Source organism: Exophiala spinifera (assembly GCF_000836115.1).
Source record: "Exophiala spinifera strain CBS 89968 unplaced genomic scaffold supercont1.5, whole genome shotgun sequence".
Classification (NCBI taxonomy): domain Eukaryota; kingdom Fungi; phylum Ascomycota; class Eurotiomycetes; order Chaetothyriales; family Herpotrichiellaceae; genus Exophiala; species Exophiala spinifera.
The window spans coordinates 1,296,634-1,315,273 of record NW_015622517.1 but is presented as its reverse complement, the minus strand read 5'-3'; the positions used below and the strand labels follow the sequence as shown (position 1 = coordinate 1,315,273).

General features: G+C 52.7%; 5 protein-coding genes across 5 annotated transcripts; 4 read left to right on the top strand and 1 right to left on the bottom strand.

The window, feature by feature from the left end:
* Window positions 1–2,191: 2,191 nt before the first annotated feature.
* On the top strand, window positions 2,192–3,474 carry PV08_07040 (uncharacterized protein; the record flags this gene model as incomplete). The annotated part of the gene is made up of 2 exons (XM_016381372.1): window positions 2,192–2,513; window positions 2,585–3,474. The coding sequence occupies 2 exons, from the start codon at window positions 2,192–2,194 to the stop codon at window positions 3,472–3,474; spliced, it is 1,212 nt and encodes a 403-aa protein (XP_016234474.1).
* Window positions 3,475–5,028: 1,554 nt separating this feature from the next.
* PV08_07039 (uncharacterized protein) lies at window positions 5,029–5,469 on the top strand (the record flags this gene model as incomplete). Its single annotated transcript, XM_016381371.1, has 1 exon — window positions 5,029–5,469. The coding sequence occupies one exon, from the start codon at window positions 5,029–5,031 to the stop codon at window positions 5,467–5,469; it is 441 nt and encodes a 146-aa protein (XP_016234473.1).
* Window positions 5,470–7,136: 1,667 nt separating this feature from the next.
* PV08_07038 (uncharacterized protein) lies at window positions 7,137–7,646 on the top strand (the record flags this gene model as incomplete). Its single annotated transcript, XM_016381370.1, has 1 exon — window positions 7,137–7,646. One exon carries the CDS (start codon window positions 7,137–7,139, stop codon window positions 7,644–7,646), a length of 510 nt encoding a protein of 169 aa, XP_016234472.1.
* Window positions 7,647–14,151: 6,505 nt separating this feature from the next.
* Window positions 14,152–16,068, bottom strand: PV08_07037 (uncharacterized protein; the record flags this gene model as incomplete). The annotated part of the gene is made up of 5 exons (XM_016381369.1): window positions 14,152–14,239; window positions 14,350–14,918; window positions 14,981–15,577; window positions 15,632–15,695; window positions 15,749–16,068. The coding sequence occupies 5 exons, from the start codon at window positions 16,066–16,068 to the stop codon at window positions 14,152–14,154; spliced, it is 1,638 nt and encodes a 545-aa protein (XP_016234471.1).
* Window positions 16,069–16,679: 611 nt separating this feature from the next.
* On the top strand, window positions 16,680–18,444 carry PV08_07036 (uncharacterized protein; the record flags this gene model as incomplete). Its single annotated transcript, XM_016381368.1, has 4 exons — window positions 16,680–16,779; window positions 16,850–17,158; window positions 17,235–17,635; window positions 17,710–18,444. The coding sequence occupies 4 exons, from the start codon at window positions 16,680–16,682 to the stop codon at window positions 18,442–18,444; spliced, it is 1,545 nt and encodes a 514-aa protein (XP_016234470.1).
* Window positions 18,445–18,640: the final 196 nt, after the last annotated feature.

Here is an 18,640-nt window from a genome sequence, read left to right as displayed (position 1 = left end):
TCTCTGTCTCTGTCTCTGTCTCTCTGTCTCTGTCTCTGTCTCTGTCTCTGTCTCTCTCTCTCCCACTATCTCTCGTCCTGTCTCTCGTTCTGTCTATGTCTTTATCTCATCTGACTCTGCAACCTTTCCTTGCACCCCACACCGGCCATGTCAATGCAAGACATTGGACAGGATTCCCTGATCATACCGGTACTGGGACGCAGGATCCTACGGCGACAACATTCACCACCTCAGCTTGACCATTTCTAAGTCCAAACTCTCCCACTGCTGCGAGGAGCATCTCGAACGTCAAACAAAAAAGACTTGTCTGTCCGTCCGTGTGCCCATGAAAAGACTTGACCTTCTCTTCTAACCTATGCTTGTGCCAGATTAAGAGCACTGCCGCAACATACCCTTCTGCCGCTCCTCCGCTGTCAACACCTGAAGCCGTCGTCATACAAGGGAATCCGCGCAACATTAGGTTGATCTACTCCTTGTCGAACCTCCACCACTCCTCCACCATCCACACCTGCACTTTTCATCATACAATTGAATACATCCACCATGAGGTCCATCCTTCTCCTTTAGGCCTCTGCCGCTTCTCCTTCGCACTCTTCTCCTTGGAGCTCTTCCTCAAGCGACAAGGCCATCTGACCGCACGGCGATCCACTTCCTCCTCAACGACGAGGACAGTCCAAACAACAACAACAACAATGGAGGATCCACTACGCAAAACTCAAAAGCGACCCAGGGACTATCACAAATCCAGAGGCTCACAGACTCATGAACCTCCACGAAAAGCTCTACACGGAAGAGCAATTGCTCCTCATCTGGTGTCGCCACGTCGATCTACACCTAAACTAGGACGACCTTCTTCCACTTTTATCACATCCAGTGCGTAGGGGAGATGGGAAAGGCTGACCCTCCTTTACGGGTTATATCGTTTCCTTGCACGGGTCAACATGAACGGCATACGCCGACACAATCTCGATGACCGTCGCAGCAAGAATATGCGCGATTCTGTTTCATGGGATGGAACCATCTACGGTCTATGTGTTGGCTGTTGAAGTTACCTTTTTTCAACAGTCGGCCACAGGGTATGTTTTATTTGGTATCGTTTCAAATCGACCAAATGTCCCGAAGGACGTTTTATTAGGTATGGTATGTGTGTTGGCTGTTGAAGTTACTTACTCGACAATCTACGTCGAGATATATTTGGGTCTCTGTGTTGGTTGACTGTTGAAGTCACTTACTTACTCGACAATCTACGTCGAGATATATTTGGGTCTCTGTGTTGGTTGACTGTTGAAGTTACTTATTCAACAACCGGCCACGAGGTATATCTTTGGCCTGCGGGTTGGAGAGCACCTATGTTCCAAGTCCCTGGTGTTGGGACACTTACAAGGGGTGTACAAGGCCAGTGCTTCTCTGGACCTTGTGGGTGCGGCAGCCCAATCTGCCGTTATCAGCGACTTCGAAACGATTTGGATCCATGTCGACACATAGTGGCGCCGGCTTGGGACTAGATATATTGTTGCGTAAGGGGTTCGCAGGACAGCGAGCCACACCGGCCGTTTGTTTACCGACAGTAATTTTTTGCTGTCCCGGGGTTTGCTGCTCTGCGAACCACACCCGCCTGTTTGTTTACCGACAGTATTTGTCGGCTTTGGGTGTCGGTCTGAGTGCTATCCCAGGGTTTGTGTCTGAACCTACCCATTTACAATACTATTGGTATTATATTATTATTATTATTACTTCCATACACATCAGACATCCGATTGTTACTCTTCGGTTCTGGCATGCAATTGCTTGGTGTAGAATCGGCACTGATGTAGACTTGACTCGAGTCGGGGTTGATGTTTTGGAACAAGTGTTTGGGTTCAAGGCATCACCCTTGACTAAGTTAGTTAGAATCAACCCTTCACAGGCAGTGCCTTCAACTAGAATCAACCCCTCACGAGTGGTGTTTTTAGCTAGTTGGAGCCCTTCATAGGCATCGCCTTCACGTAAAAGTAACCTTTCCCAGGCGTTCCCCTTAGGCTACCTTGGATAGTAGCCTTTCGTCACCCGAAGAGGAAGGTGCGCCGCGGGCTCAATTGTATTTACATAAGTGAACCCAACACCCCTCCCCAGGTCGGACTCGAGATCGGGACTTGACTCGTATCTCTCCTTCCACCGCAACAAATACAGATATATACCTTTTTTCTCGTGTATGGCTGAACCAGACCTCTGGCAGCCTTACGACCCCTATCCAGAACCCGCCCATCCACAATGGAAAGCACGCGGTGTTGACGGCAACCTAATCAGAATCCGACATCCATGCTACCCAGATGAGACCTGTGACACCCTTCTGAACTTTTGGTCCCCGGCTCACCACGAAACGGTGCGGATTGCCTGTGCAATAGTTGCAAGCAATGCGTGGGAGGAGGGCTATCTGTCGACTGATCGCGATGGGAACGATCCGCTCGACAGAAACCCTGAGATCGCCCTCAGGAGCGCGTCGTACTATTTTCACGCGGCACAACCGATTAATGGTGAGTTGATCTTTCTACCTCTGAAAGGTAGCATTGGCCCGGGATAACTAACACTGAAGGATTTCCTACAGGCACTGCGGTCGACTACCCTGTCGTTCCCAATTTCGAGCACTGGCCATATCCCTCTACGCTTCCCTCCTACTGGACCGAGATCTCGCTTTTCCCCCAGACAGCGCAACCCCCGATCGAGTCACATTACTGCAGGCTTACGCAGTGTGACTATTCTGTGGAAAACGCTCACCTGGTCCCTGCGGCGGAAAGAGAGTGGTTTGACAAGAATTCCATGTGCGATTATACGGATTCTACCGCCATAGACGAGATGAAGCACCCAAACAACACCGTCCGCTTCAGGAGTGACATCCACACCGTCTTCGATGCCAAGCGCTTTGCTATCGTCCCGGTCGGCCGACGACTCGTGGCGTATTGCTTCCACGCGCAACCAGGCTCGCATATCGAGCGTCTCCATCACCGAGTCGAGCTCCACAGACTTCAAAATCCGCCCCAGCTGCTGTTGGCCCGATTCGCATACACTGTCTTTGAAGGTTTACGAGCGTTTCTGAATAGACGTGTGGAAAGAATGCTTCAGCTTCGCTTGGGAAATTCATTGGTGGTCGAGAAATGTGATGCCGAGAAGTGCCAGCAATCTTTTCGAGCAACGGCTTCTCAAGGCAAATCCAGAAGTGTCAGCCCAAAAAAGCGATCAAGGTCACAGGCGGACGAAGAAACGGACATTGAATCCTCAGACAATGGAAAGGATTTGAGGGGCCGCAAGAGACATCGCTCTGATGAACCCATTCGGAGGCCGCTTTCGTTCTCTCGTGATGCTAGCAGTTTCGTCTCTGAAGATCAGTCGATTCCAACATCCGAAGAATCTCGGCTCCCTCTCCATTTCAAAACGGATGATGTCCCCATCTCCTCATCACAGCCAAGTGCCCGTGATCGACTGGACCATCCTGGCTGAAATGGCTTGCTCAACGGTTGGGTATTTGCTCTGCCGTGGAGGGCAGAACGAGATTGTCGGCGTCAAACCACTCCCCGACTGGCCTGTGTTAGGAAATTCAACGAGAATAGCCCTGCCAGTAGTGATTGGTGCAAACTGGTTTATTGAATAGTCTGTCATCTCCCTGAGCGTGGACCCATAGTGGTTGTCGCAATCGGGCTGTCTCCGGCTGGAGCATGGATCTGTTTTTGAGTCTGGACTTGTCGCGTTCTGCACGTCGTGTCCCGGGATGATCGAGGTCAGATTCAGTCCCAGGGACCTGTACAGAGCTAAGAACCCGCGCATCAGCGCCTGCGTGTGGAAAGGGGTGCGCGACGTGCGAGGCAGATCGCATGATACCCGAGAGTACGGACGCGAAGGACCATAGCTTGATCGACATGGTCACTGTCGTGATGACGATGTCGGCCATCAGGTACGACACTACAACGTTGCCGAACAGCGGCTCGTATTTCACGACGAACACCGGGGTTACTCGACAGCACCCTTTCCGAGCATGTTCAGGACCGTGATGCTGTGCTGCCCTGACGAGCTCGACAGGAGTATTAGCAGCTTCGTGGGTATGAGTACGAACGACGAGAGCACTATGGGGACCACAAGCATCACAGACATCGTATTCTACAGCAAGAGGCTGCGACTTGCGTCCTGAACCTCAAACCTGCACAGTCTATGTCGCTCTTGGATCGATGCACACTTTCATTGATCCAATACACCATCTATACATGAATAAGGTGGCTTGCATATCCACGCTAATCTGCCCAGCTTGGCAGGTAGCGGTGAGTAATGCTAATACATCACTTTTGCGGGTGTTAGAGTCGAGCACTCAAGCAGGATTGGATTGGCTCTCTGTCCCCTGTCCTTGCAGCTTTGAGCTCTCGTTCTCTGTGCCGCCATATCTCGATCTCTAATCCCCTGGCCTCTTCTGGATCCACGATCGCCAGTTTCGGCTCTCCTCTCCATTGGCCATCCCAACGCCTCCTACAGCTGGAACAGGTTCGCATGGTCATGCGGCTGTCGAGGCGCTGGACGCAGCCTTAGCAATAAATCGCACCAACAGCGGCTGTCGAAACCATCTGGAGTCTTCCTGCAACTATCCAAAATGAAGACAAATTGACCACCAAATACTCGGTCCGAACACACTACCTATTTGTCTAGCTACATCCTCTTTACAGCCACACAAGCAGTTTGCGGCCCACCGCCAGATAGCCCTGGTGCTCCTGTGCTATAACCAGGCATGTTCTTCGGGTGTCAACTGGTTCAAAAGCATTGTACTCCGTACTTCACAGTATGGTCAAGACTCACACGACAATGACATACCCTTCTCATGTGGCGACAGCTACTCCTCCAACGGCCACTTCCTCTTCACCTCTTTCTCCGCCCTGTGCTGCAGCCTGTTCTCCTGCCCGCTCCTCCAACGCATCAATCGAAAGTTGCCCTAGCAAAACTCTTCCTCGTGGTAGAAGTGAAAGTGCACCTCCTCCTCGGATGAGTTTAGATTTCATTCTCCGACCTCGGACCATGGAAATCAGTTTTATTCTCAACGACCATGTCAAAGCCAATGACAACCACAACGAGAACAAGAACAAAGAGGATGAGGAGAACCAGGCAGAAGAAGAGGCAGAACGCCAAACCTTGTCACAGCCAAGGAGCACGCCTCGAGACAACGATTCGGAGCAGCACACTCCGCGAGGGTTGAGGTATACGGAGGAGGAGCAGCTGTTCCTCTGGTATCACCACGTCGATCTCTACCTGGACTGGGACGAAACACTCACCCAATACCGACTTCAGTTTCCTGACAAGGTCAGAAACCAGAGCAGTCTGTCCTTCTGCTTTGACCGGCTTAGACGGCACAATTTCCATGGCATCCGGGGCAGACAGGGTGTTCGCGGGGGTCGGTCCAGACCAATGCACAGGTGTATCGGCAGGCGCTTTGCGTGGATGAGGCCGGAACATCGTTGACACGCTGACAGAACACTGCCCGGTGGTGTAGTAGTGGATGGTGATTGTCCTTTTCTCCAAAGGACCCCGAATGCGCATTGTCACTGCGTCCATTTCGGACTTTTCAGCCTACCGTCCAAGAGCCTTGCAGGAATCGTATATATACCTATACCTGGGTCAGGGTTCTCTCATGCATATATATGCGTGGATCGGAAGGTTGTTCATTACACATGGGTTTGGTCCTCCACTGATAATCATACTGTATGGTTCAAATGGAACCAACAGTGAGAGTCATCACATGTCCAGGTGCATTCGAGACAGGACTAACTCGTGCCTCGGTACAAGTGACCAGGATGTACTTTTGATTTGTAAGTTGGATCTTCCCGCTGACCGAATGCAATATTCCTGTGCATTGGGACTTTGCATGCTATCAATATTGCTTGGTCTACTTCGTAACACAGGCACTGAGGCAACATTTGGTTGCTGGAGGCTGTCAATGTCAGCAACAAGACTGTACGGACCAGCCAGCATTTGAATGAGCCTCTCACATTCCATACCACTCTTTGCATCAATGTACGAAGTGGACCAGCCAGCGCGTGGATGCACCTCTCACATTCCGCACCATTCAATCATGCATGCACGAAACTCACTAGCCCCGGACCGTGCATACCAAGGAATGATGATGAATGGCTACAGGTTGGTTGCTTGATCCATGATATTTCAGTTGAAAGTTGAGTCCCAACATGCAAGGGATACGCGAAATGAATCTGCCCAGTACTCCGTGTCCCTGTCAGCAGGTCGCCTCTTCCTTTCCCGCCGCGTCTGTCTTTTTGACACCTGCATCTCTCATATGACTCTTCCATCTCAATGGCTATCCCGTCCAATGATGTCCCAGGCCCTGGCAAGGTTCCCCGTTTGTCAAGTTTGGCGGGGCTGACCACTAGTCAGTGAGGTTGAAAAGTGGTTGCGGCAGCAGGTCTCTTCATCTGGAAACTATCAGACGCCACCAAGTCTGATGGGACCAGGATTGCCAGAACGGATCGTGCATGTGCACCATGGCAGTCTACAATCGACAATGATCTTTTTCCAACAGGTAAGGCATTTATTACCGAGTGAGTGATCCGTCTTTCCAGCCACCTAGACATTTGCTGATAGTCGTAGGCATGTTTCTGGAGGAAGACCATGGTGGCTGCTGGTCATGTTGAGCTAGCTACCCTTTTGAAAAGCTCATTAAAGAGAGACACTTTAACCCGTCTTCTTCTTTGAAGCTCCGTAATCTTCGATTCCTGCTACCACTTGTATTGACTCTTCACAAACACATATCCACACAAACACACACATACAGTATGGAATACACTTCTTCGCCTCCACTATCGTCCTCTTCTTGGGAGCGTTCATCCCCTCCTCGGGCTCCTTGTTGGGCACCTTCTTCGCCCACTTCTTCAACGCCCTCAAATGATGGTGGCTTAAGCAAAGGCGATGAAGGCGAGCAACGTCATCGGAGGATGAGCATCCAGTTTCTGACCTCCTTGAGTGATACGGGAACGGACTACACTTCCTCCTCTTCCTCTTCTTCCTCGGCTTCTTCTCCACCGATTCTTGGGACAAGTTCTACACAGAAATCTCCCAGTACATCAAGCGAGAACGCCTCGGAAGAACCAGTTTGGGTCCAGAGTCGACTTAGAAGGATGTCCATTGACTTTGTGATGGACGAACCCCTGATGCGGAAACCGGCACCAGGATCAGCAAAAGGACCAGCAACAGGACCAGCACCAGAACCAGAACTAGAAGAAGCCTGCAACAACAAAAAGCCCACGACGGGCAAATTTTCTGCTCCAGTGTCTCTGGACCCAGATGGACTGTCGGCAAGACCTCCGTACACGCAGGAAATGAACTATTTCATCTGGTACCATCGAATCGACCGCGGTCTGTCGTGGGACACTGTCACGTACAAGTTCAATCGCTACTTCGACGAAAATCGACCGAAAATCGGGCTCCAGTGCCGATTCTATCGACTTCTCGCCCAAAACAAAGTCGCGCCCGTCCGGCGGCAACTGGACTCCCCTCCTTATGGTCAGGTCACAAGGTTACTGGATTTTACAGAACTCCGCTTTCCGTGGATGCGGCGTGCGCATCGGAAGCGCCGTGGTGTACCTCAACGGCGGACTTGTGCCGTCGTCAGTGACAGGGGTGACTAGTAGGAAGCCTCTTGCGGGGGGCAAAGCAGTCAGAATTGGCCAAATAGTCAAAGCGATGGTTCGCCAAGTGTATATGAATCAGAGTCAAGGTAGGAGTCAGGGCCAGCTGCGGCTATGACAAACAGTAGCTACGGCCAAGTGTACGAGTAGTTAGTTCTATGCACACACACACACACACACACACACACACACACAACACCATCACGTTCAAATTATGTGACTTCTTCCTCTGTAACTGCTCACCAAGTCTCGATTCTCTGTTTCTTTCTCTTTTCCTTCAGGCATCCACTCACACGGACAATCACACTCTATCTTTCCCTCTCCCCGTCCGGCATCTGTCCTACATAGTTCGGTTGATCCGATCCTGCACATTCAGGGCTGCTTCTCGGCTGTGATTGCGCGTTCACGACTGTGGAGGGGCCGTCGTTCGTTGACTCGCTCTCGATCTAAGCTGGCGCCTTTAGATAAATCTGATCTATCATCTTTCTTGCTGTTCGGCCTACACATCCCCTATCTCAGCCCGCACCGAATCGCCCCATCCGGTCCAACATCCCACGTCCCACGTCCCACATCACACCACGCAACACCCGCCTCGCCTCGTCTCGCCTTGCCTGGATCGTCGCTTCGTCGCATGCTAATGCCCGTCCTCACTGGGCCTAGCGTGGATGTGATGAACCGGTGGCGTCGTGATATTGGCCTCGACCCTTGAATCATCACATCTTGGCTGGATGCAAGGATCTATATTTCGATACACTACGGGGTCCTTTCGAATTCGAAACCATGACAGGATGCCAAGACGCTGCTTTCGAGGCCCCATCGTCCGTAACCATTCGATGATGGGCCATGGCCCATGGCGCGAGACGAGGCGAGTCGACTAGGGACCGGCAATTCGTGGACTTTGGGGTTGACTCGATCTCGAAACTAGTCTAGATTGATGAAAAAAGTCTATCTTGTACCCCAAGACGTGCAAACCTTATGCCAGCAAGATCTTAGTGTAACGCTCCAAAAATCCTTGTCGAGACGACATCTCCGATTCACCCGTTTCAAGAACGCAGGCATTTGTCATCACTTGACCGAATGCGTCTGCGTAGTTTCGGACCAGAAGCAAGCCGTTGAGATCAGTGAGGCTGACCAGGGTAAGACCTGGCATCTCTGTAAACAGACTAGTTTGACAGACCTCTCACTCCGAGTAAGCGAGACCAAGGGCCTGAGCCAAATCACACCAGAGACGGGCCAAGCTGCCAGGCACATTTCCGCTTTGGCATGCGGACGTCAGGCGGCAAATCGCAACTTGAAGCGCCAATTGGAAATACCACTAAGCGAATCACTCGGTCTCCGTTGCCAACCGACCCAGAAATAATCCAGACACCAACCACTCATACAATCACGATCCACAGATCCTTGTCGTCTGCATGAGAATCGCCCGCCTGGATGCCATGACTCTTTTGTCTAGGGAATAGGGCGTCTGCGAGACGATTGACCCGGCTTTTGCTGCTTCAGCCAGCCGTCGTCACACCGGATCAGCCTTCAGCCCAACATCCCGCGTGTGACTAGCTTAGTGCCAACAGAGTTGACACAGCGTACGCCTAACATCCCGGGGTGTGTGCGCAGATTCTTTCCTGAGACATTGCATTTCCTGTCATGTCCCCATGCGGAATAATATCCTCCATGGGAGAAATCTGGACAGGCTCAAGGCGATCTCGCCGGCAATGTACGTACAACTGGGCCCCTTCCACTCCATACTTCTTTGAGGCGTGCCTCGAACTCTTCCACCTTTCCTATGGTGAGTCTAACCGAGATGTGCATCCATCCATTCTTCGGTAGAACCGATGTACACGGGAAGAACACAGATGTCTTGCATCTTTACATCTGTACGGAGGATGTATTTGCACCACCCTCAAGCCTGACACGCCTTGCTCGACGAAGCAAAGTCGTCCAAGTTGGCAGTATTCAGCTCAATCTGACTCTCGGCCGATCATCCGCTACTTTAATGACAAGGCCTAACCCATCTCTGCTTGTTGCTTCATGCTTCAACCCTCCGCTTCACCTCGTCAAAGTAAGTTGAAAAGACACACTCCTCGATCATGTCGCCGTCTCTTCATCCATCAGCAACCTCCGCGCCTGGTTCGGGTGATTCACCCACCACGGCAGCAGTCCCCGACTCCTCTTGCTCGGCGCCCTCAATGTTCTCTCTGGCAAGTACACGATTGCCAACGCCTTGGTTGCTCCCAAGTAAACCCCTCTCAGACTCTCTTCAAGGGAAAGCCTTGTCCAAATGGGGCGAACCCCGTCGTATCTTTGTCCGTATGGGCAGGCTGATATATCTCTGGACAGAGGAGGAGGTTTGTCACACATATCCTTAAAAGCTGCACAACCTGCACACCCCGTTTTCACCTTGTCCACGAGACATGACTACTAGTGGTGACTGACATCCGCCTAGAAAAAGTTTCTGTGCGCAAGCCGAGCGAAAGGTGTCTGTCTCAAAGATATCGCAAAAGAGTTAGGTAAATCAGTTGAGCAATGCCGACAACGACTCCTTTCCGTGCAGCGAACTCGAGACATGGCAAAACTATACCGTGCTCATGCGAAGATGCGACAGTCGACGACGGATTCCAACACGACTAGCACTATTGATTCTGATAGGAATAGCTCAAGTCTCGTCCATGAGAGCGACGAGTCACACAGCTCGGCCAACGAGGACGTACGCGTAGAAACACCCTCTTGCTTTTTGACACCACCGGACCACAAACATTTCCCGGGTTTCAAGCTGACAACTACGCTAGGAAAACACTCCCTCGCACTGTCCAGACGAGAAACTCGGCCCCTCCGTAATTGCCCCCCGCAGTCTCGATTCGACAGTCTGCGAGCACCCCGAGCGCGACAACGCCTCGACCGGAGGAAAGGAGACAGTCGGAAAGGCAGCCTCATCCCAAATCATCTCTTCCGCACTGTCCCCACCTCTCGACAACCCTGGCTCTTCATCATCGAAGGATATGTCAAACAACGTTCATCCTGATCGTGAGCAATGCCCCAACACTGCAACAAGCTCACAAATTCAGGCGGTACCGAAACCCTCGTTGCCCAGTTTCGACGAGTTCCTCAGGACGACCTTTGTGGATCGTTACGAATGTTGCGGGCGGAGGATGATCCCCTGCTCCCATCCTCCACAGAGCAACAGACCTCGGTCAGAGTCTTAGAGAGAGGGTCGTGTCCGCACTCATTTGCAGCCAGCCAAAAAGGGGGAGTGAGACGGAGCAATAAGGGCGTGGATTGTTGGTTTATAGCACATTTGATCATGTAGGACGATAAGAGGCGTCACGGCTCACGACGGACGGAGTCATCATCACAGAGTACAGCATACTGAGTACGGGATTCTGGGTTGGATCGTTGGTCGCTTACTTGGATTCATAGTCCGCTGTAATCGTAGGTACCTGAGTTTATATGGAGTACTAGGCGGTGAACATGTACACACAATGGAGGTACGCCAAGTAGCCGACTACCAAGGCTCCTGTACGTAGTGTACTTTGTACACTGTCGCAGGACCCGATTGCATAATTCACGGGTGGTACACGTTTACTACTCTAGGTACCTAGATACCTCGCATTCCTTTACCTAGGGTTAGGTACGTTCCAGGATACTAGTTAGGTCAGATAGGTACGGTATACCCAAGACAGACTTGGAACTTTCCATAACACTCACCTTATCCTCTTCCCTTCCTACGCGGCTTTGCTAGGTAGGTGGTAGGTACCTATATACCTACTCGTGTGTTCCTCCTCCATCCACATCCCTCTTCCCTCCCACGTCCGCGCAGCTCATGCCAGTTTTACTCAACATCTACTTTCATCATTCACAACCCCCCATCTGAGTACTCGAGTTGGTTGACTGATCCGTCGGAGTTTCTCAATCGACCATCTGTCTGGTCGGGTCAGGTCGGAGGGCTCGTTTTAGCCATCCTTGCATAGAGCATTAAATTGACCGCAGTGCGTCACTACGCTCAACGGCCGAGTCCGACTAGTCATCCCTCTTTCCATAGGCATGACGACGCATGTTCTGCGGCCCGCGGACACCTAGTGGCATCCCTCCCTGCCCTGCGAGGTACGCTGTCCACCAACGAAGCCTTTCCGTTGAAATGAGAGGATCCAACAGAACAGGTAGCGCTGCACCCAACGACTAGAGAGTGGATGGCTCGCCCAGCGACATGTCATACAGTCCTCCTTCTCGATCGTCTTCCCGGTCCTCCTCCTCCTCAGTCGTTTCCTCCCCTTATCAGGCATTGCCGTCCCATTTTTGCCTGATCTCCTCCTCCTCGAGACTTCCGAGTATGTTGGCGACCAGTACATCTCAGCTGATGTTGCATCCATCCTTCTACGCTTCACAAACAAGTATAAGCTAGCAAATGGTTGTCTTTGTCCCAAAAAACATAGGGCCTAGCACGTACAACCAGAATGTGGCTGCTCGTTTCCACCTGATAAACAAGCGGCTGGCCTCATAGCTGTATTCATGACGGCAGGCGGTTCAAGCTCACATCAGCATGCGGTTTTGATGCCAACCACACTCGATCTAGAGTATCTCCGCTTCATGACAGTTGCAGGCAGAGTTACACACAAAATCGGCTGCAGGTGACCGGCGGACCGCCAATTCGACAGATTCTGTTGGAGGAGTCCTTCTCCCATGAAACACCCGGATCTAGAGTGGAAATAACGCAAATCAAGAAGGCAACGAAGAATGCGCTCAGTTTCCATCTAATGAGCATCTCCAAAACACAACCCGTCAAGAGCGCTCCGTATCCCTACTTACGCACAAGGTGAGAAGTCTGTTGCCTGACTTTCGTATCTCCATTCAGCTAACTCATTGCAGCCTCGGAGATCGTATCCGGCGTGTAAAAATTCTCTTCACGCCATTGGCTCGCCTTTGCCTTTGGTCACTCAACAATGATTGACAAGAAGGCACTTTGAAAGTTCAAAATGCGGAATCTGGACGCCGAGCCCAGACATGGAACCCAGACGCGGAGCCCACGCGCGGAGTCTATACAAGCGGAGCCTATGCAGGCGGAGTCTAGAGTTCAGACGCGGAGCTCAGACGTGGAGCTCACAGAGTTCACACGCGGAGCACGCAGATAAAGCGCAGCTCTCACCAATGGTGTCCTGTCCACTAAACACGCCGCATTGTGCCTCTCAAAAGCCATATGATCAATGCAATGTGAACGATGTCGTTGCTGAACCTGAGACCATCCTGGTCGTTACGAAGCACGACGCGAATGTTGAAAGTGAGAAATCAGTTCTCCACAAAACTGAGAGAGAACTAGACACGTTGATGCATCGATACCGGAAGAAGCAACTCAGCGGACACGACGTGTTTCACCTGGGGCAGTCTTGAATGAAAGCACCTTTGATGAGTATGCCGCAAATCCTCAATTCCGCCAGCTCCCAACTGAACTGCGATCATGGCTGGTGGTTGGGGCCAACAGCCGCAATCAAACACGAAAAAAACAGCGTCACACCCAATGATGAGGGCTCTTCCGGCGTGAGACACAGACCGGGATACCAGTATCTTTGGGAACATGTTCGAAATGGCACGGACCAGATACCGTTGTCGCGAAAGCTGAAGTATCTGCGAGTCTGGATCAGCGATTGCGCGCCGTGGCTTGACATGTTGGACCAAGAGCGCCACTTTGGTATCCGAGCATCTTCTTCGCTCGCTGGGCTGCCATCTCGAGTAGCCAGCTTTACCTCACTGCTTGTGTCATGATGCTAGAGATCAAACCAGACGGAATGTCCCCTATTTCCGACTCGGACTCTTCTCTTCCGTGGCATGCACGACGAATTGTCGGCATCTCCTTGACAAATCCGCATGCTGGATGCATCGACAATGCCATCCGACCTCTCTATGTGGCCAGGAAGCTTCTTACTCACCGGGAGGAGCAAGGGGCTATAGTCAACCTGGTTGTCTCTACCGAGGCACAGACAGGATGGGGATCACGATTCCGACTCAAAGATCTGGTAGCCGTTTGGGGATGTCACCGTTGAGGGCATTCATGACTGCTTAACATTTCAAGCTCCAAGGACATGAAAGACTCCCAAAGTTCCAAGTTTTCAGTGTTTGAAGAGCTCGAAAGTCCTATTCATTATGAGTAGTCCCCCCCCCCCCCCCCCCAACACACACCTTTCACAGACTGACTCAGTGCTCAGGATTTGATACACTAGACCAAAGTATGCTCTGGGGTTCTTGTGATGACCAAAAAACGCCCAGCTGTTTCCGATCAGCAATCCCGGCGACTGCTTGACGAACACACGAAAATGGAACACCGAAACCTCCGTTCAGTAATGGCTCCACTCAGACGCCTCTATGCATTCTACCCCTCGATTATAGATCAGCAGAACGACCAGTCTGCAAATTCTCAACAGGAAATATGCCTGCTCGTCAGTCCCTTCAGTGTCTGTCGTAAAGTTCTGTCTACCGTTGCTTTTTGCCGACGTCGCTGAGCTGGAGCGGCATTTGAGAAGGTTCATGTGGCCGTAATTTCAAAGGAGACGCTTGGCAGGCTTGTCGAGTCCTCAGGCATGGTCCACGTGTAGTTCCAGAATTCGAAGTTGCTAAAGAATCCCAGAGTCAACCATGTGTACTTCAATCCTTGGCCAATCTTTGGCAAGAGGGGGCTTTCACGTGCCACAAAGACGCATGAGAAGGAGAGGATATGACTCACAATCGAGGAGAACAAGCCCCTCCGGCTAAGCCACAGAAGCTGACAACAGGCGTGGCATTCACGGAGCCGCCGATCACTTGAATATCCACGCCCGAGACATTGTCGAGGCTGGGTATGTCACGGGTTGCGCCCCACGGGTTAGTGGCGAGGATGAACTCGAATGTGCTGGTGGAGTTTCCGTGCGGGTACGTAAGATTGAGGAAGTTGGGTCCAACCTCGACGTCCATGGCATGTTGGTCGCCTGCTGCCAGGGTGAAGAAGCCGACTGAGTTATCGAAGCGGAGCCACTGCACGACAGCGGCGTTCCACTGCTGGGAATGATCCATCACGCCTGGAGCATCGAGGAACGACATGGCTCCGATGGTGAGGTTGTCAGAGACCCACGAGGTGATGTTCCGGGGCACTGCGTCGCCAGGAGGCGCGTATGCCGACGTGACATATGTATGCTCACCTCGGAAAGTAGTAAGGTGCTCGATGACCTCGGTGGGCACAAGCGCATCGTGGTGGGACGCAAGGATGGCCATGAGCGGGGCGTATTCCAGGTCATCAGCGTGAGCCATGGACCAGGACTATGCGCGACAACGTTAGTCAAGATCGCAAGAGCAGGCGTGGACACGCCACTCAAACTCACCTTGTCGTACACGGGGGCGTTCTCTTTGCCCAACAGAGTCCAGAGGTAGAGTGCGAGGAGACTGAAATACTGGTTCATGTCATAACCATAAGATCGATCCCATGGACCAGCCAAATTCTTCATGGCCGGGTGGTAGGTTTCGGCCAGAGAAAGCCAAGTGTCTTTGATCATACGCGCCCCGTTCTGCTTCATGATCGAGTCCGGAGGCAGGTACTTGTCCCACATGGTCAAGGCGTAGAGGGTCACCCCGGTATAGGTCGCGCTGTTGAACTCGGAAAGAGTGAGATTGCGGTCGAACAGCTCGATGACCTGGGCCGCCCAATTCTCGCCGAATGCGGTCAGGTTAGCATTGTTGAGCTTGCGGCCAATCCAGCTTGCCTGAATACTACGCATGGTTGATGGGTTGGTGTAGCCAGGATTAAGATTGCCGTACGTCAGTCCTCCCAGACGGTAAGTGTCGCCCACGGTGCTGTTGTATACACTCTCGATGATCAGCTGCTGGAGGTCGTTAGGGAGCAACGACTGAAACTCCTCGTAGATGAGAATCAGTGCGGTGCCGATGAAATTCCGCCAGTTGGGATCAAAGCTGCCGTACGGCTATGCATCAATTAGTCAATTGATTCTCGATCCCAGCACCTCAGAGTGACTTACCGCGGGAGGGTATGCATCTGTGCCTACGGTCGGCTCTTCTGGGTAGTACTGATAGTCGCCATACCTGATTCCTGGTTGGCAAGACGAATCTTTTCCCTTGAGTGGGGACATACGTACCATTCTGTCGTAGGATCCTTGTGCTGCGACCCGATGATGTTACGGAGGATCTTGATGCCTTGCTCGGCATCGTCATTCTGATTGCGTTGCAAGAGTCCTGCCGCATACCAGGCTGAGGATCGAGTCTCATGTGTCCCCGCGGCGAGTGGATAGTAAAAGTAGTGGAGGTACCCAATGTCTGCGTCGTAAATTAGGTCCATGAAGTTCATCGACTCGTCGAGCATTTGTTGGGCATTGGAGGACAGCTGGGCCGCCCTCGTTATGCCCGACAGGGACAGGCAGAGGCCTGTGGCCCAGGTAAAGCCATGTGTGAATCGCATCTTGGGTGTGCAGATTTTTCTCAGAGCGGAAAAGAAGAAAGAGTCGGCCACAGCGACCACCAGAAACTCCCAGCCATCATTGTCGCTATATCTTTATAGATTCATGCGCGAAATCGGAAGACTCCAAGCCGATCACTCCAACACCTTCCCAGCCATCTCGATAGCATGGTCAGATTTTCGCCGAGGTGGACTGCGTTCCCCAGAGTTTTGGTTAGACGCAGCTGCGGAGTCGCAACCTCGAAAAGATTAGATAACTGCCGACGGCAATTGGGCGGAGTAGCGGCCAATTCCGACGGGGCATGTCCAGGGATAGGAGCTGCAAGAAGGGGGATCATGCCCGGTGAATCCGGCCCGGTTCACCGGGAGTGTGATTACACGAGTCGCGTGCCCCAGCCATAGTCTCTCACCACCTCACATCCACATATGTGCTCTGGTACGGACGTGGCAGCGATGACTCGGTTGCAGCTGATAAGCCCCCGACTTCGTGAGGCCGGAATCGACAGTGTATATAGCAGCACCACGGGCCTCCCCATACCCACGACACGCACGCGACGTCCAGAAAAGGCTCCACCATCTTATTCGAGCGTTTCGGCCCAAGTCGAGAACAGACAATGGAGGACTACTCCAAGACTCCTGATGCGGCAGCCATGAATGCACCCGCGACCAAGGCTGGCGAAGTCGACGGCGACGAGCTGCGGCTGGCTCAGATGGGTACGGGCGAGAGCTCTTCCACTTCCAATTCGATTCTCCATTCATCCCTGCTGACCGAAGAAAATCACAGGCCACACACAAGAACTGAAGCGGCACTTTACCACACTTTCTTTGATCGGGCTGGCGTCCACCACGACCATCTCTTGGACCGGCCTGGGTTTGGGTATAGTGACCGAGATCAACGCCGGCGGTCCTGGGGCCATCATCTATGGGTTCATTCTTGTCACGCTCCTCCAGTGCTTCCTGGGAGCTTCGCTCGCGGAGTTCGTGTCGAGCTACCCGACCGAAGGCGGCATGTACCACTGGATCGCGGCCGTGGCCCCCAAGCGGATGATGGCGTTCTTGAGCTTCGTCACCGGCTGGTTCACCGTGGCTGGATGTGAGTGACAGACAAACACAAATTCACACGAGCCGGGGGGGATGCGAAGCAGTTGCTAACGGGGGTCGCCTCTCAGGGATTTTCACGACCGCCTCGACGAATCTGATCTACGCTCAGACCCTTGGGGCTCTGATTGCCGTGTACCACGAAGACCTCGTCTTGACCACCTGGCAGATTTTCATCATCTACCAGGGGCTGAACCTGCTCACCGCGGCCGTGGTCATGTTTGGCAACCGGGTGATCCCGGCGTTGAACAAATTCTCCCTCTTTTACCTACAAATCGGCTGGTTGGTGGTCCTGGTCACCGTGGTCGCATGTGCCCCGACGCACCGTCGCAGCGAATTTGTCTTTCGGACCTGGATCAACAACACCGGGTGGAACAACTCGGTCATCTGCTTCATCACGGGCCTCGTCAACCCACTCTACAGTCTGGGCGGCTTGGACGGTATCACGCACATCACGGAAGAAATGCCAAATGTAAAGTTTTCTCTCACGCCCCAACATTCGACCGAGTATTTCTGACACTGACGTTTTACCTGCCTTGTTTCCAGCCTTCCCGCAACGCCCCCATTGCACTTTGCATCACCCTGTCCATTGCGTTTTTCACCGGCATCACCTACCTGATCGGTCTCATGTTCAGTGTCCAGGACTATGCGGCGTTGTCCACCACCAACACGGGCCTGCCGCTGTGCGAACTCTTTCGACAAGCGACCCAGTCTGCCGGTGGCGCTTTTGGTCTGACCTTCATCCTCTTCGTCGCACTCGGACCCTGCGTCATCTCATCCCAACTGTCGACCGGCCGTGTCTTTTGGGCCTTTTCTCGCGACAACGCCCTACCCTTCTCCCCGGTGTGGGCTCGCGTCAGCGGCCGCTTCGGCATGCCGCTCAACGCGCAGCTCGGCGTGACCGCCGCCAACGCCCTGCTCGGTTGCATCTACCTGGGCAGCAGCACCGCATTCAACAGCATGCTGGGCTCTGCCGTCACCATCAACAACTGCGCCTATTTGATCCCGATCCTGACCAACATGTTGACCGGGCGCAGGAACATGTACCGGGGTTGGTTCCACATGAACGGGCTCTTGGGTTGGGTCGTCAACGGCGTGACGGTCTGCTGGCTGCTCTTCGCCATCGTCTTCTTCAGCTTCCCGTACAGTAAGCCGGTCGAGGTGTCCAACATGAACTACACCTGCGTTGTTCTCGGCGGCCTCGTGGTGCTGATTCTGGGATGGTGGTTTGTGGCGAAAGGGAAATATAAGCAGAAGATTGCGGCGGCCAAGGAGCAATAGATGGGCCACCACTCGTGTGACAATGGTCAATCTACGTGGTCCAGGGAGCAATTTTACGGACATGGAAGGGAGAGACGGAGGCTGCGAGTTGTAGATGAGGACTAGCTACGGTTGTGTCGAGAGTGAACTTTGTTCGTATCCATAGCCTTGGACGTGGGAAGATTTGTTCCCCTCAGTCAAGGTTCAATCGTGCTCC